This window comes from Armigeres subalbatus, chromosome 3 (assembly GCF_024139115.2).
Source record: "Armigeres subalbatus isolate Guangzhou_Male chromosome 3, GZ_Asu_2, whole genome shotgun sequence".
NCBI classification, from domain to species: domain Eukaryota; kingdom Metazoa; phylum Arthropoda; class Insecta; order Diptera; family Culicidae; genus Armigeres; species Armigeres subalbatus.
Window position 1 is genome coordinate 221,594,795 of NC_085141.1, and position 24,408 is coordinate 221,619,202.

Consider the following 24,408-nt stretch of genomic DNA (forward strand, 5'->3'; position numbering starts at 1 on the left):
GCCTGAAACTTGAAGCAACAAAAGTTGGACTGGTGGTGAATGCGTGAAAGACAAAGTACATGCTTGTGAGCGGAACCGAGCGCGACAGGGCTCGCTTGGGAAGCAGTGTTACGATAGACGGGGATACCTTCGAGGTGGTCGAGGAATTCGTCTACCTCGGATCCTTTCTAACGGCTGATAACAATGTTAGTCGTAAAATACGAAGGCGCATCATCAGTGGAAGTCGGGCTTACTACGGGCTCCAGAAGAAACTGCGGTCAAAAAAGATTCGCCACCGCATGTGTCATGTACAAGACGCTAATAAGACCGGTTGTCCTCTATGGACATGAAACATGGACAATGCTCGAGGAGGACTTGCAAGCACTCGGAGTATTCGAGAGACGGTGCTTAGGACCATCTTTGGCGGTGTGCAAGAAGACGGTGTGTGGCGGCGAAGAATGAACCACGAGCCCGCCCAACTCTACGGCGAACCCAGTATTCAGAAGGTAGCTAAAGCCGAAAGGGTACGATGGGCAGGACATGTTGCAAGAATGCCGGACAGCAACCCTGCAAAGATGGTGTTCATTTCCGATCCGGCAGGTACGAGACGGCGTGGAACGCAGCGAGCGAGGTGGGCAGACTAGGTGCAAAACGACTTGGCGAGCGTGGGGCGCATTCGAGGATGGAGAGATGCGGCCTCGAACCGTGTATTGTCGGCGTAGCACCAACTTAGAATTCGGAAGTCGGGACTTCTGAACCGAACTTTCTTCCGAAGTTTTATCTGTCAAACTAGTTGATGCGTTGTTTAGCGCATCTTTAGGCGAATCCAGCGCACTACTTCCGAAGTTGGGAAAGTAGCCTGTATCTGGAGAAAAATCCAACTTCGGTATAAAAAGCGGTATAAATTTGTTCCGGATAGACAATATTGTGGCGTCAAATTGTTGATTCAGTGTTATCTGTTTAGATGTAAACTAAATAAATGAAAAAAGTAGAAGGTTGTATTGAAGACACGACCGCAAATTGAACGTAGAATTAAATATAGTTCCATAGTGGACGCAAAAAAAAATTCAATGTTTTTGTGCATGTTTATTGCGGATGGATATAGCCTAAATGTAGGCAATTTACTTTTAAAGTGAAATTTTAACACTACCTGTCGAAATTGGATTTTCAATAGTTAAATACATTTAATCAGTTGTTTACAATAGTTGTATGAAATCTTAGAGTGTTCGATTCATAAGAATCCGTTAAAAACGACAGTTATTGGCTCTTACTTTCTGACCACTTTTCGTGACGGTTTCAAATTTGAAACTTTGGAATGACCCCCTATCTTACCGAAAGACGTAATTCTACGTCAAAAAATGAATGATCAGTGACAAGAAGGTAGAATGATGGGATTTGAAACAAGATTTCTTCAGCTAGTGCATATTTAATGTAACTGAACTGGTAATTACAGAAATCATCAATCTTTATCCCAGGAGTGGGTGCAAGAGTGCACAAGTGTGGATCGATGGTATCCTGATTCTTCCTTTGTCGCTGCACCCTGAATATGTGAATTTTCTAACATAATTCCCATGGAACGACGCGAAACAACGGACACGAATAGGAACATGGAACGTTTTAACCCTAGCCCAGCAGGGTAAATTGGCACAACTTGCCAATGAGGCACGCCGCATGAAGCTTGAGATCCTGGGACTGAGTGAAGTCCGTTGGCCAAACTTTGGAGAACACAGAACGCCGTCGGGACAAGTTCTGCTATACTCTGGTTTACGAGGTGAACACGCTCCCCGGCATCGCGGAGTTGGCTTCCTTCTAAGCGCTCAGGCACACTCTGCGCTAATGAAGTGGGAACCTATAAGTGAAAGAATAATCGTTGCCAGATTTAGAACACGAGTCCGAAACCTTACTATAATCCAATGTTATGCGCCAACCGATGCTGCCGATCTCCAAGACAAAGAGAACTTTTACAGTCAACTCAATGCCGTCGTAGATAGAATTCCGAAGGGTGATATCAAGATCTGTTTGGGCGACTTCAATGCGAAGATCGGATCTGACAACTCGAACCATGAGCGCATTATGGGACGCCATGGTCTCGGAGAAATGAGCGAAAACGGAGAGCTGTTGGCAGAATTTTGTGGTAATAACGACATAATGATCGGGGGATCGCTCTTCCCTCATCGACCGGTTCACAAGGTCACGTGGGTCTCCCGTGACGGCTTTACAGAAAATCAAATCGACCACATCTGCATCAGCCGAAAATGGAAACGGAGCCTTCTTGATGTACGGAATAAACGTAGTGCCGATATCGCGTCTGATCATCACCTCCTCATCGGCGAAATACGCCTGCGCATTGCGCGGATTCGTCGGCAGGAGGAAAGAGTTGGACGACGATTCAACACACGCCGACTGGAAGATGCCACGATGAAACGGTCCTTCGTTGAAAAACTGGAGACGCGTGCTGCAGATATTCAGGAAGGTGGCAGCGTGAATCAAGAATGCCTTCATCACCATCAGCGAGAACAATCTGGGCGAACTACGCACCCAGAGAAAAGAATGGATCACCGATGAGACCTGGAGGAAGATAGAGGAGCGAAGAGAAGCCAAAGCCGCGATAGAGCGATCGAAAACCAGAGGAGCCAAAGTCTTAGCCCGTCAACGATACGCGGCTCTTGAGAAGGAAATAAAACGCTCATGTCGACGGGACAAGCGAGCGTGGGCAGACTCTCTGGCCGACGAAGGAGAGAGAGCCGCCGCAACCGGAGACATTCGCCTCCTCTACGATATCTCACGACGCTTAAGTGGGGCGAAGATGAATGCAACGATGCCTGTGAAAGACGCGAATGATCAGTTATTGACCGACCCAACTGACCAGCTGAAACGCTGGTTCAAGCACTTCGAACAACTTTTTCAAGTGCCAGACAGGCCATCACCACCTCGGCATGATCCGCCTAGGATCCGACGTATAACACGCGTCAATACCGAAGCTCCATCACTGCTAGAGATTCAAACAGCCAACCAAAGCATGAAATCGAATAAAGCCCCAGGGGTCGACCGCATATCAGCCGAGATGCTCAAAGCTGACTCCATGACATCCGCTCAACTACTGCATCGATCATTTCGTAATATCTGGGACACCGTAGCTTTCCCGGTCGACTGGATGCAAGGTATCTTAGTGAAGGTGCCTGACTGTATGCGATAACTGGCGAGGCATTATGTTGCTGTGTACCGTTCTCAAAGTTCTGTGCAAAATTATCCTAGCTCGGATTCAGGAGAAGATCGATGTGACTCTCCGGCGGCAGCAAGCCAGATTCCGTGCCGGAAGATCCTGTGTGGACCATATTGTCACGCTCCGCATCATTCTGCAGCAGGTCAACGAATTCCAAGAGTCCCTTTACTTGGTATTCATTGACTACGAAAAAGCTTTCGACCGTCAAAATCACTAGAATATGTGGGGTGCCTTGAGACGCAAGGGAGTTCCTGAGAAAATCATCGGCCTCATCGAAGCACAGTACGAGGCCTTTTCGTGTAGAGTGCTGCACAATGGGGTCCTGTCGGACCCTAACCGGGTCGTAGATGGTGTGAGGCAAGGATGTATTCTATCACCGTTACTGTTCCTCATCGTAATCGATGAGATTCTGGTAGATGCGATTGACCGTAAACCAAACCGCGGGCTGTTATGGCAGCCTATAACCATGGAGCACCTAAACGACTTCGAATTGGCTGATGACGTTGCACTCCTCAAGGTTAAAAGACTATTATTCTTCAATTTACTTCCACTATTCACTTTTTATGTATCAACAAACAGATACGTCCCAACTAACATTTAATGTCAATGTGAATGTAATTTCAACTCGTCTATACGGCTTCAAGCTGAATATGTGTGCTATACATATGATCAAGAACTTCTATTCAATTCTTTTACCAGCAAATCTGGCGAATCTATTCAGCTATTTTTGACGTGCCTGGACAACTACTTTACAGCTGAGACGAGACCTGCAAAGACGGTTTCTTTTTCCTTGTTTTGACACTTGTTCTTCTTTTCATCACAGTTGATCATCGATTCTCAAGTGTTTCCTTGAGTGTTTCACCTAAATCCCGGGTAGAATCTTCTGAGCACAATAAAAGTGTTTGTGATTTACGGATTTGTAAACTTATTTTTATAAAGATTTTCCTATCGGAAATAAAACACGTATTCATAACAGTTCAATATTAAGCTGTCCGGCTTTTCTAGAATACTTATAAAAGTGAAAAAGTACTCGTAAAACAAAATCATTCGGAATACTTTTTGAGGGATACCAATACTTTTACACAAAAAGGTGCTGGTTGCATCTGACAATTCGTGACAGCGCTTGGTGGTTGCAGATGAAGTTACATTTTTTCCTCTTTGCAAGTCCCGTCCCAGCTTTACAGTATGTTACACAATTTTTTCTCAATCTTTACTAAACCATTTAGTAATATAATTCGCTTCAATGGCGCTTATTCAGATGTTTTGAATCTGTTAAATAAGTTTTATACAGCCACTGAATTCAATTTGATTAAATATAATTTAAGAGGAGAGTAAATTTCGTAGTTTATTTAATGTTTTTTTTTTGTGAAAACTGAAATATCAATTTTGCTGCTACCTAGATTCGAACTCCTGATCTCCTGATTCAATGGCCGCTGCTCTGTGATCACCGTCACTTTGACATATGTAAATAACAAAGAAAATTGCGGATGTGCTACTTCGCATACCCCATAGGTTGTTTTACTAACGCTATTTTCAGATTCATGCTGTATAAACGTTAGAATACATCTATCTTTTAGCACATAAGCTTAAAAATTATGCCTTCAGCATTATTTCAACCATTATTCAAACATCTATCAGCACGTTCTGTTGGCTAACTTTTATGCAACATCAATCGCTGAAATTGTTTTTAGGCAACATTTTCTCGATCTGTATACATCAGAGGATCGACATCCAATTTTTTTACTATGGATTTTGACAGGTTTACCTGTTCGTTCTTTTTTGGGGGATAAATTTATCCCCCAGTGTCAAATTACCCCAATACTTATTTATTTTGCATTAGTATGTGCGCGAATTTTGAATGTTTACGTTTTTATAGGAGAATATGATGCAAAACGCCCATACCACTCAATAAGGGGCGATTCAAATATGACGTCCACTACTTTTGAGATTTCTAGACCCCCCTCCCCCCTCTGTCACGCTTTTTTGTATACCTAGTATATGTACTGTCACAAAATCTTAGACCCCCTCCCCCCCTAAAACCTGTGACATCATTGTTGAACGACCCCTAATCCAACATGATACAATCATGAGAAAATGGAGAAAAAATTAACGAACTATGAATTAAAACTATTTTACACTCGATTCCATGCTTGAAACATAAGAATGTTCAACTTATTTGCTCAATTCTTCAGAATACTATTTGCACAAGGTACTGTCTATGCCTTTGTTCGTTTTATATCATTTTCACCCTCGGAATTGTTTATGTTGCATTCGCAGTGCACTCGTATTGGTGACTCAGAAAAGATGTGACAAAGATGGCGTAGCTTGTCATCCCCGTGGTATACATACTACTCTGCTGCTAATCGTTTAACAGTAGCCGTCAAGAGAAATATCGCTTCTAAATCAGGTGGGTGGCACGACGCCATGTTTTTGCAGCCAACATCTCAGTGTAAAATTCATGATAGTATGTGTTTTGTTTACAATCATCACATTTGATACTCATTAGGATACAGAACTGTCAGTGGGATACGGTCGCGTAATGTTGGCTGCGAAACAAACCTATTGTGTGAGATAGGGATGCCACCGGGCTGTTCTAAATGGCTTGTTTTCTTACACTATCTACTAGCATTAATGACAGCGCTTTGTCAGTTGCAATAAGAGCATGTGAATACCTGGGTGCTGCGGATAGAGCCACTTTTCTGCGCTCAAGCGAGTAGAGGGATATTTTGAAATCACTCTCATAAACAACATTATTTTGCTGTTACTTGGCTGTCAAACATTTCCCGCTCTTCGAATTTCTCTTTCCATGCTGCATAAGGGCGCACAAATGCGCTAGACTTTACATGACTTTACGATTGTTTATATACATTCTTGCTCCAATCAGCTGCTGAATCTCGTGAAATTTCGTAACGAATGCTTTTTAGTTGCACTCCTACTAATTTTTCACTCGAAATATATTGTGAAAATATGCGTTTACAAAGAATACAAAACTCGAACTAAGTTTTTTTTTTCATCCCCAAATAATAACAATACTTCTCAATATAAGATATAAAACGAACATAACCACAATCTCCAATGTTTGGCTCCGGCACAATAGAAAATTTTGGCTTCAGTTTGACAACCAAATCGATTCTATCCGCACCACCCAGGTGAATACTGTAGCTGCATTACAGAAATCAATAGCTCATACACAGCTCCGGCAACAAAAATCAAATGTAAACATTGCGGTTTTGACGTTCCATACTAATAAGCTATTAAAAGAAGCAGTATAAGGTTTACTTAAACGTTGTGTAATCTTCAAAGATACAGAAGTTGCCTAAAAGTTTCGTTAGTTCATTTATAGCGCCAGTACGCTATATTGTTAGTGCTATAACAGCAGAGAAAACGTTTTCATTGTGAATGCTACTCACCGTAATATGGGAAGTTGCTAACAAGCAACTCAATTACATTAACCGATAAGCTTTGTTGCTAATTCAGACAGAGCTGTGACTATGTGAAAGCTGCATAAACGATAAAAGATTAAATAAATTCGGTCCAAACTGACTAGCTGATAGATATTTGGGTAATAATCGAGTTGAAGTTTAAGGGATTATTTGCGGAGGGTTTTCTTTTATTCAGCATTGGCTGCTTTTATTCAAATATTATACAGCTAAAGGCTAGAAGTTGAAGCTTTTAGCACCAAAATTGTTAGTTGGGGTTGGGGTATTGGGGTCGACTGAGTCGATAACAAAACACTGAAGAAGTTTCCAAGTATACGAAACGAAATACGTATCTGTTTGTTGATACATAAAAAGTGAATACTGGAAGTAAATTGAAGAATAATAGTCTTTTAACCTTGTAGCATTTCCCCTTAGACGCTCTAAAATAATTAATCGTTGCACTCCTCGCGCAACAGCGCTCTGATATGCAGAGTAAGATCAACGACCTTGCCGAGCGCTCCTCCTCCGCAGGTTTAGTCATCAACGTCAACAAAACCAAATCGTTGGATGTAAACACGGTGACCCCTTCCAGTTTCACAGTAGCCGGGCAACCAGTGGAGAATGTTGAAAGCTTCCAATATCTTGGTAGCCAAATGGCGTCAGACGGCGGTACCAAGATCGACATAGGCGCACGGATCAAGAAAGCAAGGGCTGCCTTTGCGAGTTTAAGAAATATCTGGAAAAACAGGCAGATAAGTTGTTACACCCTCCGGGTGCAAGAAAACGATCTCAAGTGGGTTGGTGAACGAACTCAACTAAAAGTATATTTTACATTAATAATTAAACATATAAACAATACTACAAACATACAATCTAGTTTCTCCCACAGCAACTAGCCTCTTTCTGCTCTCTACCTCTGTAGGCTAGCGGACGATTCTATATTAACAATTAATTTCAATTATAAACAAATCTAACTATAAACTTTTGAGGATCAAACTTACGGTAAGTAACGGTAGTACAATGTACAAAATACGGTGACTAACACAGTGGAAACTAAACCTAACGATGACTCGCACCAGCAACGATCTACAAATCACAAATTACATCAATAATGCATCATACTTTTCCTCACTACAATATTCACAATACTCAACAAATTCACATTCAATCTTTCACAATTATACAATCATACACAAATTTCATTTTTATGGAGAAACAATCATCTTCCTTCTATCTTCATTCCCAACATCAACAATCTTGTTGTGGCCGTCTCGCGCTGTATGAGCTGCGGCGACGCTAAACGACAACAAAACGAAACGCGTTCGTCGCATCCTACGTCGGTCGCGTTCGCATCATTCACCCTTTCAGGGCCGTCGGAATTACCCACGGCAACATTCCCCCACCCGTAAACCCTGTGGCGGCTCTCAGCAGCGCATGGTTTACTCAGATCTATTTACTAGCCTTCGGCTTGTTGTAGCTCCGCTACATACGAATGTGGTACTGAACATTCGACATTCACATACCTTCCTCCTTCTCCAAAACTTTCACCCATTGCTTTGCCAGGCGGCTTCCATATACACGCTGAAGACCCTGCCTCTCGATCATTTAGGCTTTGTGCGACTCCGCCGCGATCTTTTACTCTTCGATGGTTCCCTTTCAATGCGACTCCGCCGCAATCTTTGCTCTCCGGGCAGTCTCACCTTCGCTTCTATTCTCTCGGACGAGGACCATAAACAGTCCATCCGAGTTGGGAACGAACAGCTACGGGCTCTCCCGACTTTCCAACCTTCGACTCCAGTGGAGCTATCAGATGCAAATTGTCAATTCCTATGAGCACCTGTGGAGATGCTTCGCCGTAGCAAGGAATTTCCAGATCAACCAAATGATCGAAATCTTCAAAATCTTCTGCCTTCACTTGCTGGGAGGGAAGCTGTAACTTCTGGACTGTCCGAGCATCGACTAGATCAAACAGCTTCATAGAGCCTCTGGCGGCAATCTTGATCTTCACCAGCTTCGATTGTTTCTCTTTCTGTTGTATGCCATTCGTCCAATACATTTGCAGTGGCTGTATCGGTCCATCTGCTCGTAACAATTTTGCTAGATTCCTGCTCACCAAGGTTACAGCTGATCCTTCGTCGATCAAAGCTAGGGTATCGACTTTTCTCCATCCATTGTACAGGGTCACTGGAGCCATTCGGAAGAACACCGTTGGATTCAGTTGACGATGACTGTGGCATTGAACCTCCAGCGTTCTACAATCTGACCCAGATCCACTGTGCAACAAATGATTGTGAAATTCTGGGCAACCGTCTACCGTACAGCGCTTCCTTATACGACATGGCCGCTCCCCGTGATCGTACATGCAACACGGACAGAGATCCAGCCGCTCTACCGTCTTCCACCGTTCATCGACACTTTGCTGTACGAACTCCGGACAGTTTCGTCCGAAATGTCCTGATTCTCGGCACACGGAGCATTTTACATCCCGATAACGTGGTTGAAACGATTGCTCCGGTTTCCTCACCGCATCCGACTGACATGGCTGACTGCTCAACGAAATATTTCCTCCGTCTGTTGCTTGGACGAATCCTTTTACTTTCGGCTTATCGTTTTTCTTGGCCTTTTCTTGTACCTCCGCCTTCTCAAAGGTAGCTTCAAGCGCCTTTTCCACAAGACCTTCCATAAAGCCCCCGAAGGTTTCCAAATCAACTGACTGCGCGCGTCGCTTATACTCCACCCACTCCATGGCGTAGTATGAAGGTAACTTCTGGATCAAGCTCTGCATCAAAATAGGATTTTTTAGATGATCAGCCAATCCCGCAGCTTTGAGATGCTGTGTGAATTCTTCAACAGCACTCCCAAACTCTATCACCGACTCTAGGCTTTCAGATTTAGGTCCTTCCAATTCCTGGATCCTGTTAGCCAATCTTGTTGATAGAATCTCTGGATTCCCGAATCTCTTCCGTAGCTTCTCGATGATCAACGGTACATTTTCAGGTAAGAGAAGCCGGTTTCGTACTGCCTCCAACGCCTTGCCTTGGAGAGCTTCTTGCAGACGGACTAGGTTCTCGGCATTGGTAAAACCACACGACTTGTTTGCCTGCTCATACGCACTAATAAAAATTGGCCATTCTTCGGCGGCACCGTTAAACTTTGGCAAGTTTCTCGGAAACACCTGCCTCGACGCAATCTGAAGACGAGATGGTCCTATCTCCGTCGCTTTCACTCTCGTGGAGACTCTCTCCTGAATGACATCGAACTCATCATCCGAAGAATGAGCAATAACTTCCCTTTCGAACGATGGCCGGGGAAGTGTGACCTCGGGTATTCCAGCATAAAATCTGTCCGTACCCCGCTTTACCTCTGCCTTGCGTGGATTCGATGGCTTCACGTTGCTCCGAAGCTTTCTCGGAAACAGATCTTCCAGTTCACCTGAGGATGAGGCAGACATCAGCCTTCGCGCCATCCCCTAATTCCGGAAAATCGTCAGCGTCGAGCACGAAATCCCCATCGCTCCCGTCCAGATCGATGATAATCTTCAGAGCTGATCTTCTCTCTAACATCTTCTTCCGGCGGGCAATTCTCTTCCGCTCTAGCTCCAAGATCCTTCGCTGATTCTCCTCTTCAAGTTCCTCCAGTCGGTTCCACTCTTCGAGTTCTCTGAGTTCTCTCAAAGCGCGGGTCCGCGTCGACTCCGCCGACGGAACACTAACACCTTTCTTTAAGCACCCACGAACGCGACTGGTATTCTTGACCGGAACAGACTCGGCACGTTTCACGCGGTTACAATACCGACCGATCATGTCCGACAACGCATGCAACAAATCATAGTGATCATCCTCCGCGACGACTTCGCTTCCGCTTACGCGCTTCTTGCCTATCTCTGCCTGTCCCTGATCTCCTACTTCTGTCGAATCTTCAACGTCATCGACGTCTTCTATATCATTGTCCTGCGCTAGTTCCCTCGTCATATGTCCTTTAGTCAACTTCATCTTTCCCGACTTACCAATCTCCGTCTTACTACCTTCATACCGGCCAGAATGTTTGAAAACCACTGGAGAGATGGCTGTGCTGCCTGGGGCACCCAACGAGGCTCGGATGGATCGATCTTCTCCCAGACAGGTCGCACAGAACCAGACCACCTCGGCGACGCTTTCATCGACGCCTACGCACTCAAAGTGGTACCATTCTCGACACTTCTCACACTGGACGCTAGCATCGAAATCCTCTCCTTGATCACAGCACGGGTATTTGTAGGACATGGTAGTAGATTTTGAGCTATGTTACACCCTCCGGGTGCAAGAAAACGATCTCAAGTGGGTTGGTGAACGAACTCAACTAAAAGTATATTTTACATTAATAATTAAACATAAACAATACTACAAACATACAATCTAGTTTTCTCCCACAGCAACTAGCCTCTTTCTGCTCTCTACCTCTGTAGGCTAGCGGACGATTCTATATTAACAATTAATTTCAATTATAAACAAATCTAACTATAAACTTTTGAGGATCAAACTTACGGTAAGTAACGGTAGTACAATGTACAAAAGACGGTGACTAACACAGTGGAAACTAAACCTAACGATGACTCGCACCAGCAACGATCTACAAATCACAAATTACATCAATAATGCATCATACTTTTCCTCACTACAATATTCACAATACTCAACAAATTCACATTCAATCTTTCACAATTATACAATCATACACAAATTTCATTTTTATGGAGAAACAACCATCTTCCTTCTATCTTCATTCCCAACATCAACAATCTTGTTGTGGCCGTCTCGCGCTGTATGAGCTGCGGCGACGCTAAACGACAACAAAACGAAACGCGTTCGTCGCATCCTACGTCGGTCGCGTTCGCATCATTCACCCTTTCAGGGCCGTCGGAATTACCCACGGTAACATAAGTGAACGCACCAAAATACGAATTTTCAACTCTAACGTGAAATCTGTGCTGTTATACGCTAGCGAAACATGGTGTGTATCAGTGGAGAACACTCATCGGCTGCAGGTGTTCATTAACAGATGCCTGCGGTATATAATTCGGGCCTGGTGGCCTCACAACTGGATCTCAAACAACGAGCTCCATCGTCGTTGTCACCAGAGGCCGATATAGCAACAGAAATTCGGGATCGGAAGTGAGGTCGGCCACACTCTACGTAGGAGCGGAAACGAAATCTGTAAACAAGCATTAGACTGTAACCCAGCGGGACATCTCTGCAGAAGCAGACCCAGAGGCTCATGGCGGCGAAGCCTCAATAAAGAAATAAAAGAAGTCGACCGAAATCTAACCTGGCAACAGGTTAAAGCGGTAGCCGGGCAACGCTCAGGATGGAGATCTTTCAAGTCGGCCCTTTGCACCACCGGAGGTGTACAGGATCCATAAGTAAGTAAAAAAAATCCCATGGAAATTTTATCGGAGTTCTAGGGAAAAATTTTTGGACTTTATACTGGAGATTGCTTTTCTCGTATTTTATTTAGAGATTCATTCTAATTTTACGAGAATTGTCTAAAAATCATCCGGAACGGCACGGCGCAAATTTGTTTTTTTAAATCGTGTGTTACGTATTACATTTTTACATTACATTATTTTACGTATTACATTACATTTTCAAATTTATTTAGTTTATTTTTTTGGATAGAAATAGGAGCTAAATATGCTTTTTGCGTTTATTGATTGATGTGTACTTTTCACTCAACCAGATTCTCGCGTTTTTTTAACGCATGGCTCGGTAGCTAAACTCCCTCCCTCCAAGTGGCTTATCCTGGCCATTTTCCAAACTCCCCCTCCCTCCCTATAAAACCACGTGGTTTCTGGACGGCCCCTTATTCTATTCTGTAAACTTGCTGTGTTCTCTAATTTGATGTAAATCCTGGCTATTATGATCAGTTTTTTCGCACTACAAAAAAAATCTTATCTCCATAACCTTCTTCTTATTCTTATTGGCATTACATCCCCCACTGGGACATTGCTGTCTTGCAGCTTAGTGCTCATTCAGCACTTCCACAGTTACCGACAGCATGGTCTTGCTTTATAGTTAGGCATCGTATCGCAAGGATAAGGATGGCCAACGAATACCTTCCCCAATATCCAACTCAGTGGACTTATGAAGGCGTTGCTATGTCAGGGCCTCTCGTTAAGTGAGCACCCTGTACTGTACATCAATATTTCCTTCCCATCCCAAGTTACGGTGAAGATGGGCGTTGCCAAGAATATTGATTCCCGTGCTTTTATCATTTTTGCCTAAGATTGAAATAAAAGGCTACCAAAATTTCTGACAGCAATCTGGACAAAGATTTCAAAAGTAACATGATCGAGTATCCAATCAAGTGCAATGTAACTATGCTATGTTTTTGGATTGCAATGCTATAACCATCATAACCATTCCGTGCCGATAGTTCGAACGAGCCAGACGTGTGTGCTGTGTCTCATCGCGGGTTTTGTTCGGTAGTGCGTGTCTATTGTGTGGTGCCTACCTACGGATCCAAGGCGATTACTGTCGGCGAGCGAAGTAGCTGCTTCTGGCGACGCCAGTGAAGCAGGCTATTGTTTCTGCTGCTACCTACAGCAGCAGCGCAGATAAGTGGAAGGCATTGTTTTATTGTTCTCCCATCTCTCTGATACAGAGTGGGATTAATTATAATACATTAAATTAGTTTTTTTTTATATTTTTTCTAATTTGCTATTAGTTCTAAGTTAGTATAAGAATTAATAGTCCTTCCACCTTGCGAGGTGAGAATGGAGGCAGAGACTATGGGGGGCGGTAGTCCTCTGAAAGATGTCCGCACACGATTGTACCATGCGGCTTCGCCTGGGCCTTGGGTTGTTTACTTTCGGCAGAAAGTGAAAAGTCTAGACTTTCTCGGCATTAAGCGAGATTTGACGCGTCGTTTTACGAAGCTTGATTTTAGTCAGATCAACAGGAACAAGCTACGAATCACCGCACCTACATATCAGGTGGCGAACGAAATTGCTAAAGACAAGGCCTACAATGTTGAATATTTGGTTTATGTCCCTCGCGGGAGGTCGAAATCGAAGGTGTGATCAACGCAGCGAGCCTGACTTGCAAGGATGTACTTGCGGGAAAAGGCCGCTTAAAGAACGCAATGGAGTCTACCGTGGATATTCTGGATTGCAAGGAATTGCACTCAGCAACCATGGTAGATGGCAAAAAGGTATATTCTAAGTCAGGCTCGCTTCGGGTGACGTTTGCCGGTTCGATTCTCCCAAAATATGTCGATTTAGAGAATATGTTGTTTCCGGTGCGTCTTTTTGTACCAAGGGTATTTAATTGTACCAATTGCAAACAACTTGGTCACACTGCCGAGTTTGTGACAACAAACCACGTTGTGGTAAATGTTTCGAAAGACATCGGAGGAATCCTGCCAGCAACAAGCCACAAAATGTGCTTATTGCGGTATGGCTCCTGCCCATGGTTTGCAAGATTGCCCGGTGTACAGAAAGCGCACCCAAAAAGTGAAGCGCTCGTTGGTACAGCGCTCCAAGCAGACTTATGCGGAAATGGTTAAAGCGCAAGACACATCCGCCGATACCACTGCAAAGGCTGCTATTTCAGCTACCGTTCAAGTAAGTGATTATTATGATTCCATATGCATTGACGAATTGGACTCTGACACAGCTGATATGGATGATTCTACGGAGGTACACGTGCCCGAAAAGAGGAAGCAACCGTCTTCCCCGGGATCGCGCCGTAAGAAATCAAAAGTCATCCATAAAAGCTTGCCCAAATCTGAAGGCAATGGGGGATTATTTAAAATCCCGAAGCAACCTGTCTTCACTGCTCCTTTGGATCCATCTTGCAGCAAGACATTCCCGCCATTGCCCAAAACCGATGTTTCCAAGAAACATCCGGCTAGGAGAATCAATGAAAGAAAAACTTCAATTCGTTCTTCCCAAAAAAAGTACTCCGTCCAAGCGAGGATTGATCTCCTTTAAGGACCTTGTGGACCGTTTTTTGAATTTATTCAATATTCCGAATTCATTGAGGCCAATCATTGACCTCTTTATACCAACAGTGGAAAGTTATCTGAAGCAATTGACTGTTTCATGGCCCTTCTTGCAGGAATTGTATCTTTCGATGGATAATACGGCTATTCCACAAGATACAATCACTGTGCTGCAGTGGAACTGTCATAGTCTTAAAAATAAATTAGACGTGTTCAAGTTTTTGATTCGCAATTCCGATTGCGACATATTTGCACTCTGTGAAACATGGCTTTCTTCTGAAGATGAAATCAACTTCCACGATTTTAACATTATTCGCCAAGATCGGGATGATCATTATGGTGGCGTTCTTTTGGGGATCAAAAAATGCTACTCCTTCTACAGAAGTTCCATTTTGTCTGTTCCCGGCTTAGAAATCGTCGCATGCCAAGTAAATGTGAAGAATAAAGACCTTTGCATAGCTTCAGTGTACATTCCTCCAAATGCCTCTATTAATCGTCGACATTTTTGGAGCGCAGTCTCCCTCCTATCATCTTCAGTATTGATATTGGGTGATATGAACGCACATGGTATTGGATGGGGCGAAACGTATGACGATTATAGAGCGCCTATTTTCTATGATTTGTGTGACGATTTCAATTTGAATATTTTGAACACTGGTGAAGTAACTCGAATAGGACCAAATGGTCAACAAAGCCGTATTGATCTGTCTTTATGTTCAAATTCACTATCGTTAGATTGCACGTGGAAGGTTATCCAAGATCCCCACGGTAGTGACCATATGCCGATAGTTACCACAATTAAAAGTAGCTATCAACAATCTGAGCCAGTTAATGTTCCTTTCGACCTCACGAAGAACATTGACTGGCAAAAATTTGCATCGGCGGTAAATATTGGTATTGAATCAACTGATGTTCTTCCACCGCTGGATGAATATCAATTCCTTACCGAATTAATTAAAAAAAGCGCACTAGAAGCTCAGAAACGACGCGTTCCAAGTACAACCGTCATAAGAAGACCAGCCACTCCTGGTTGGGATGATGAATGTACTAAGTTGTATTCTGAGAAATCTGATGCCTTCAAGGCTTTCCGTAAATACGGAAGGTCTAAGCTTTTCGAAGAGTTTTGAGGCTTGAAAGAAAGCTCAAAAATCCCATCAAGGCAAATAAAAACGTAGCTACTGGTGACGTTTTGTCGAGGGACTATCGCGAGAAACCTCAATGACAACACTTTGGAAAACGGCCCGCAACATGCGGAACCGCACTTCCACCAACGAGAGTGAAGAATACTCCAATCGATGGATATTCAACTTCGCAAAAGGTCTGTCCAGATTCCGTACCAGCAGAACCGCTGTTTCGAGAATCAGTCAATGATCCCGGTTCTTTGGGTGGACCATTCACAATGCTGGAACTTTCTATGTCTCTTCTTTCATCGAATAACTCTGCTCCGGGATGCGATAACATCAAATTCAATCTTCTGAAAAACCTCCCAGATATCGCAAAGACGATTACTTGACCTGTACAACTGTTTCATGGAGTACAACATTGTGCCACCTGAATGGCGACAGGTCAAAGTAATAGCTATTCAAAAGCCTGGGAAACCAGCGTCTAATCACAATTCATACCGACCGATTGCCATGCTATCATGCATGAGAAAATTATTGGAGAAAATGATCCTTTCAAGAATCGACCATTGGGTCGAGCAAAATGCATTACTGTCAAATACTCAGTTTGGATTTCGTAAAGGTAAAGGAACAAACGATTGTCTAGCGTTGCTTTCTTCAGATATACAACTGGCTTTTGCGCACAAGGAGCAATTGGCTTCAGTATTCTTGGATATTAAGGGCGCTTTTGATTCAGTTTCCATTGAAGTACTGTCAGACAATCTGCACAGTAATGGGCTATCCTTTGTTGTCAGAAAAACAAAAGAACTTCACACTCGGCACTCTGACAACTTCCAGAAATAGTTACATGGGCCTTCCCCAAGGTTCATGTTTAAGTCCCTTGCTTTATAATTTCTATGTCAAAGATATTGATAATTGTTTGGAAGGACAATGCACGCTCAGACAACTTGCAGATGATGCCGTGGTCTCTCTAAGAGGTCCATGTGCAGCTGTCTTGCAATGACCATTACAAAAGTACCCTGGATAATCTGACTGTTTGGGCCAGACATCTAGGGATCGAGTTTTCACCGCAAAAACTCAGTTGGTTGTGTTTACTAAGAAGCGGTATCCTGCTCAACTGAAACTCAAGCTGTTGAATGATGACATCAACCAATCTTTATCTTCTAAATACCTTGGGGTCGTGTTTGATTCCAAATGTACCTGGAAACTCCACATTGAGTATTTGATACAAAAATGCCGGAAAAGGATCCATTTTCTACGTTCTATCTCCGGAACATGGTGGGGTGCTCACCCGGAAGACCTCATCAAACTCTATAGAACGACTATTCTCTCTGTTTTAGAGTATGGCTCCTTCTGCTTCCTCTCAGCAGCTGATTGCCACCTGATCAAATTGGAACGAATTCAGTATCGTTGTTTGCGTATTGCCCTTGGCTGCATGCATTCAACGCATAACATGAGCCTGGAGGTGCTTGCTGGAGTCACTCCTTTAAAGCACCGTTACTGGGAGCTCTCACTTAGAATACTCATCAAATGTGGGACAAGTAACACACTTGTCTTACATAACTTCGATAATATGCTTGAACTAACTTGTCGTTCAAGATTCCTGAGAGTTTATCTCAACTACATATCATCAGATCTTTGTCTTCCGTGTTATAATCCACCTCGAGTTCACTTCACCAACGACAGTTCCTCAATTGTATACGATCTGTCCATGAAACATGCTATTCAAGGAATACCAGATCATCTTCGACAAATATCTATTCCCTCACTTTTTTCTGAAAAATATGAACATGTCAATTGCAACAACAGATATTTCACTGATGGTTCTCGCATCAACGGATCCACTGGCTTCGGTGTTTTCAATGTGACTTCAACCACCTTCCGAAACTTCAGGAACCGTGTTCGGTTTATGTTGCTGAGCTGGCAGCAATTAACTTCGCTTTGGGGATAATTTCCAATCAGCCCGTAGACCATTATTTCATCTTCTCGGATAGTCTTAGTTCTATCGAGGCACTCCGGTCGATGAAACCCGTTAAGCACGCATCTTACTTTCTTACAAACATAAGAGAGCAGATGCGTGTTTTGGTCGAAAGATCATTCAAGATTACCTTTGTTTGGGTCCCTTCTCACTGCTCAATCTACGGCAATGAGAAGGCAGACTCGCTGGCAAAGGTGGGCGCACAGGAAGGTGAGGTTTATGATAGACAATTCTCGAGCAACGAGTTTTTCCCATTAGTCCGTCAGAGTACTCTTCAAAGTTGGCAAAATAATTGGACACACAACGAACTTGGACGGTGGCTATTTTCTATAGTTCCAAAAGTTTCTGGGCGAGCGTGGTTCAGAGGTGAGGACTTAAGTCGAGGCTTCATTCGCATGATGTCGAGACTTATGTCTAATCACTATTCACTAAACGCACATCTGTACAGAATAAAACTTGTCGATAGCAACTTATGTAGGTGCGGAGCCGGTTATGATGACATCGATCACGTAGTTTGGTCCTGCTCGGAAAATGACGCCTCCAGAGAGCAATTATTGGATACCCTAGTGGCCCGAGGTAAATAACCCTTCAGGGAAGTTCGAGGTGTTTTGGGAGATCGTGATATGGTCTATATGCAGGCCATTTATAGTTTCCTTTGTGCTTCTGATATCTGATATATCTTTCTTTCTTCAAAGTTTTTTTTGTGTTTAGTCTCTGCTTTCTGTTCCGTAGAGCACCATAGCTCTGCCATCCGGAAGATGCTCCCAGTCGAACCATTCCTCGAGCACGACGACACGCCACATCGTCCCTGACGCCAAATACCCGGATGAGAAGCTGAAATTCCCTGATCCCAAATCCTTAGCCCTGTCCATCCTTAAACATTGTAAACTAACCTCGAGTCACCACGAGTACGCTGGCTTCTACCCCTCTCTTACTAACTGAAAAATTAAATGATATTGATTGTATATATCACAAAGAACCATGGCTCCGTAAAGTGTTATACACGCCTGAGCCTACCAAATAAACGAACTTGGAAAAAAAAAAAAACCACCATAACCACAAATAACTGTAAAAAAATCTTCTCAAATAAAGTAAAACTCAAATTGGTGGTGAACTTATTCTGTAAAACTTTAATAAAGTTAAAAAAAACTCAAATTATTCTGAACTTTAAACGTTTATTTTTTTTTATTTTTTATTTTTTTTTTAAACGTTATTATTTTGAACGTTTATTCATTTACCTACAAGGAGAAACTAGGAAGCAAAACATTATATCAGCAGGAAACAATTATTTCTTATCGCCAATGTTTTTCGGATCCATCAACTTCCCCAAGTCTTTAAGAGATACATCTGCGGATCCTCGGGGTAGTGGTTTTGGCTGACTTGGGCAAGGCTTCCATCCGACAAAATATATTATTTGGAAAGTGGCGGTCACTCCATCGTCTTTCCCATACATGTCTTTATAAATGGCGGCCGCTGCCATTAAAGTCTCGCGACTAATATGCAAAGGTCTGCTGAATGCTGCATTACTTTCGGCCATTCCTTTCAAATCCCACATTAGTTCAAACATGGAAGGAAATCCCACCACAACTTCGTCGGTGTCGATCGTCAGCATTGTGAAATTGGCCCGATTCAGAAGCATCCCAACGTCTCGAATCTGGGTGAAGGGGGACAAGTGCGGAGACAGGCCACCTCTTCGTTCTTGTTCGGCTAGCTGTAACGACGATCTCAGCTCGTACAAAGTTTCTCCGCCAAACATTGCACCAATAAAAACTCCGTCTGGTTTCAATGCTTTATTCACGGCTCTAAAACAAGCCGGTAAATCGTTGACCCAGTGCAGACTCAAACTCGAAACAACCAAATCTAAGCTCGCTGGTTCGAAATCGAACTTTTCTTCGTCCATCTCACGTACGCTGAAATCCAATCCGGGCGTTCCTTTCACATTAGATAGCATTGATGGGCTTAGGTCCACAGCGGTAAGCTTTTGAACCGTTTCTCCAAGCACGTGATTCGTGACGTACCCTCGGGCTGCTCCTAAGTCTACAGCGTTTGTGAATACGCGTTTCACATCGAAAATGCGATCCGATATCCTGTAGCCCACTTCCTCTTTAATGTAGTCGTACAACTCAACATCCTCACTAAAATATTTGAAAAAAAAATCAAAACATCTCTCATTGCATAATATATTTATGATCCACAATCCTTGCTTACCTTCTAGCCGCACGTTCACGCTGGATTCGTTTTACATTCCTGTCGAATATATTAACAACCGGAGTACAATACGAGCGCTTTAAGACCGCATTCAGATAGGATCTGGATGCAATATTGCGGATAATTTGGGTCATATTTTATACGGTACACAAGAAATTGTTTATAAAATAAATAATAATTATCACAACACCGGTGCACGAAAGCGAAGTCTCGAGGATCGCTACCAGCACAGCCCGGCTTTGTGGGCGGGGATACCGATATTTACGAATAGTTTTAAAACGTAATAAAAAAAACAAACTATCGAAAAGCCGGAGAGAGGTGTTGGGGGTGTTAGCAATTTGAGTCGAATAATCAATTTTATCGCTTTTTTTTCTCAATAATATTTCTTTTTTTTTTTTTTTTTTTTGCTGGAAATAATATTTTTTCGAAAATATTGAGTTGGCCAACGTAGACGTTGGTACAGTATACCCCCGCTGATCCGACAAATGTATGGCCGGATTATCGGGGTTTCTCTCGTTAATCCGACTGTCAAATCCATACAAATGAACCAAAACAAAATCACAGCACAAATTTGGAAACTGCGACAACATAATGTGTTCAAATGGGTGTTGATACTTTTTAATCCGGAAAATTCCGAATTAGCGAGATCCGGACTCACGAGCCGTCGGACTAGCGAGGTCTGGATAAGCGAGGGGGTTACTGTACCTAACTTCCCATGTCAGTTTTCTTCAACATGAGAAATATGCCGTTGAATTTTTCAAACTCGTTTTACATGGAGAAATTATTTTTTTTTTAATAAATCGATGAAACCAGCAATCTTTCTAAAAATTTGGCAAAATATTCTTTATCTGTATACATTGCTAAAGAACTATAGGGGAGGAGAAGACCACCAGCTGTCACCGAGAGAAAAAGTAGATTCATTGAAATTTCACACGGTGTGGTATAGAAAATGAAGTATATTTTTGTTATAAAACAAAAATTAAGGACGTTTCTCAAAAAAATCTTAGTTTACGGGGTTAGAATTTAAAAAGCACACAAAATAGACATGATATCTCGATTTTTATACCCCACAAGCTAAAAATTATTGGACAAAAAAATTTCTATAACGTTCTAGAGACATTTTAATTCTCATTTTCTATATCATGCCATGTCAAATTTCCATGGTTCTGCTTTTTCTCTAAATTTTTCCAGATGGCAGCACTGATGAAGGAACCTCCCCCATTAAGGGCCGATGCCCACGTAGCGTTTTTTTAAGCTGCGTGCACGCTGCGTCCACGCAAGGTACCCAGCATCAAATGTAGTCGTGCACACGTTTACGTGTGCATTACTCCATTTGATGCTGGGTACTTTGCGTGAACGCGGCGTGCACGCAGCGCGAAAAACCGCTACGTGGACATCGGCCCTAAGGCTCGATGCCCACGTATAGCGTCTTTTCAACGCAGCGTACACGCAGCGTTAAAATAACGCAGGTGTGCATCGGCGTGGTGACGCTGCGTTAACGCTTTTTTCCGATACACACCTGCGTATTTTTAACTCCGTGTGCAGCACGCAGAGTTGAAAAGACGCTATGTGGGCATCGAGCCTAAATGGACCATAATTACATCGATGTTTAGTGCGAGAGTTTACACGTAAAAAAAATAATGTTATTTATCTTTCTATATAATAAAAATGAAATGGTCTGTGTTCGTATCCGCATAACGTGAAAACGGCTGGATGGATTTTCTTCATTCCTTCTGCAGATATGTTCGTTATAGTTTTCTACAGGTTTATATGATATTTCCTCATTCGGAAATCATTAGTAAAGTTGATTAAATCGTGAAAGGCTAAAATGAAGATTTGTATGGGAATTTCGCATGGGAAGTTCACAACGCGCATTTTCGCATACTATGCAGGACAACGTCTGCCGGGTCGACTAGTTATTAATAAAGTTGAGTAAATGGTCAAAAACTAAAACTAAGATTCATATGGAATTTCGCATGAGCAGTTCACAACGCGCATTTTTGCCTAGGGGGGCAAGGGGCAATATGGACACCCTAAGGTTTTAATCAATATTAGGTGATTTAAATTGAATATAATTCGGATTTCTAGCAATTACATGATACTATTACTCGTTAACTACCAGTTCTGTTTTGAATCGTATTGAAAATAAGGCAATTTCAATCAAATAGGATGATTTTGTAATAGTTCATTTTTCACTATTCTCGGGAAGGTAGCGGGGTAGATTGGACACCCCCATGGGGCAGTATGGACACCCTTATAAAATATGAAGTTCTGATTATATGCCATTGTAACTTATTTTATGGGTCATCCAACATAAATATTACCCAATTGTTCATCTTCCTGTCATGATTTTGTATGAGACACCTAAAATTGTGTTTGGATCATCAACATCCGAAAATCTATTTCCCTCTTCTTAAGCGAGGTAATATATGGTCGTTTTCTATATTAATTCCATGGTGAATAGACGAAGATAGATTACGTAACGCAAAAATATGCCACTTTCAGCCGGCCTTATACATGTATGTCGAACTGAAGCATATGATTGTTTTTATATGGATCCTCACATTTATTGCAAGACCCCTTTCCAATCGTCTCTACTCTAAGCATTGCATAATCTATGCATACTAAATATTATTCACCATACTGGCATCGCCAATCCTTCCAATGGGTTGTACCGATCAACTTGCCAACGAAATTGCCAAATCTATACAAAACACTTCTTTTTATGTTGCACTTTCAGCGACTTTTATGGTATATATATATGCTTCTATGGTATATGTGTCATGTACTGGAACTTTTATAGCGATTTATAATTCCGCACCATGATAACACGAAAATAACACGATATGAAAGCCAAGTTCGATGAGTTTGAGGTTATGTTTTTTTTTATTTTTAAGGTGTCAGTTCTACCCCCATATAGAGTATGTTCAGTTTGCCCCAACAGGTGAACAAATTTAAAAACTGTTGGAAGTTTTGTAAAAATCAAGGAAACTTGTCACAAATGCATGCCAGAGCACTGTAAATAACATAATTTTGCTATGGGATGACAAATAATTGAGAAATCATTTTCTGTGGTGAAGTAAAGCTTTTTTTTATGGGAGGCGAAACTTATAATTTTTAACCATTTGGAAGACATTCTAACTTTTTTGTCAAATTTATGCGCTAAGAAAATAAAACAATGGCTTCTACGCTATAAACCAGTTGTTTATGAAAGGACTATAGAGTTCGCTGCATTGAAAGTACACTCAAAATAATCCAAACGTCATTATTACGTGAAAACATAGGTGGCTTTTTTCCATCACCTTTTTCACGTAAGTGCTACGTGAAACGTAAGTAAACAAAAAATGAACTCATGAACACTCACTTCACCTGAGTGTTACGTGACAGCTACGTGATTTTTTGGTGACTTACACGATATGATGCGGTAGCTTTTCAATGATGCTTCAGTGAAATGTATACATATTTTGATTAAAATACAAGTTATTTTTCGTTGACTATTATTAGTCCAAATATTTCATCGAGTGAAATAAAAAATAAAAACTTCTCGAGTTTTTTAGATATTTTAACTATATTTATTGAAAATAGTTCACATTTTTTTCAACTCGATTCATAATGTCGTTGCAACATAGTCTGTAAAAAAAAACTTTTGATAGTGGATGTGTATAAAAGAATTGGTTGCAATTTTTTGCATGGGTTTCTGGGCAGCCATCTGAGTTGATTCCACGTTTCAAATAATTGCCTGTAAATATAAGCAAACATTTATGTACGATTTGATTCAAGCACAATTTAGAAAATAATCTCTCACCGGCGTAGTTTTTTTTTTGCTTCGCTAGCTCCGGTTGTGATACACATGAAACACAAAAATACGCTACTATTTTTGGCTATCCCTAATTTACCTTCATTTCCATCTGCGATATTTCTATAGAGTTGGTGTTTCACAAACAAATAATAATGTTACTGTGTTTAACTTTAAAAGGAAGCAACAAATCTATTTTGCCGCGAGGCCTGATCAGTACATTTTTAGAATGAATGCAAGTATTAGCTGTCAAAATGAACATCAGTCGTGTACGTGATTTTCACGTAACAGTGATGAAGCCGTAACTGTAAAAGCGACAGGATGTTCGTGTAACGTCTATATTATGTCCGATAATGGCTACCTTTGTCAGATAAAACTGTAAAGAAGTTCATTTTCTGCGATCTACGTGATTTTCCACGTAGCATGTACGTGTGGATTATTTTGAGTGTAGAAAAATGAATATTGGGGGTGTCCAATCTGCCCCGGGTGTTCATAATGCCCCCTGGTCCCCTACTATACAGGACAAGGTCTGCCGGGTCGACTAGTTATTAATATTTTTAATACTTTTTTGCCAAAACAGGCGCTTAATGATATGTATAAGAAAACCCAAATTTATCCACCGGTGGTGATGATGCCTTTCTCGATTCAATATGTTGAATTCGAATTAATGTTGTAAATGCAGTGCTTATTGCCTACGTTTCGGC

At 42.1% G+C, this 24,408-nt stretch overlaps 1 protein-coding gene across 1 annotated transcript; it reads right to left on the reverse strand.

The window, feature by feature from the left end:
* Window positions 1-18,855: 18,855 nt before the first annotated feature.
* Window positions 18,856-20,192, reverse strand: LOC134225811 (arginine-hydroxylase NDUFAF5, mitochondrial). Its single transcript, XM_062706174.1, has 2 exons — window positions 19,909-20,192; window positions 18,856-19,835 (listed from the first exon to the last, which is right to left on the reverse strand). The coding sequence occupies exons 1-2, from the start codon at window positions 20,040-20,042 to the stop codon at window positions 18,986-18,988; spliced, it is 984 nt and encodes a 327-aa protein (XP_062562158.1). The 5' UTR covers window positions 20,043-20,192; the 3' UTR covers window positions 18,856-18,985.
* Window positions 20,193-24,408: the final 4,216 nt, after the last annotated feature.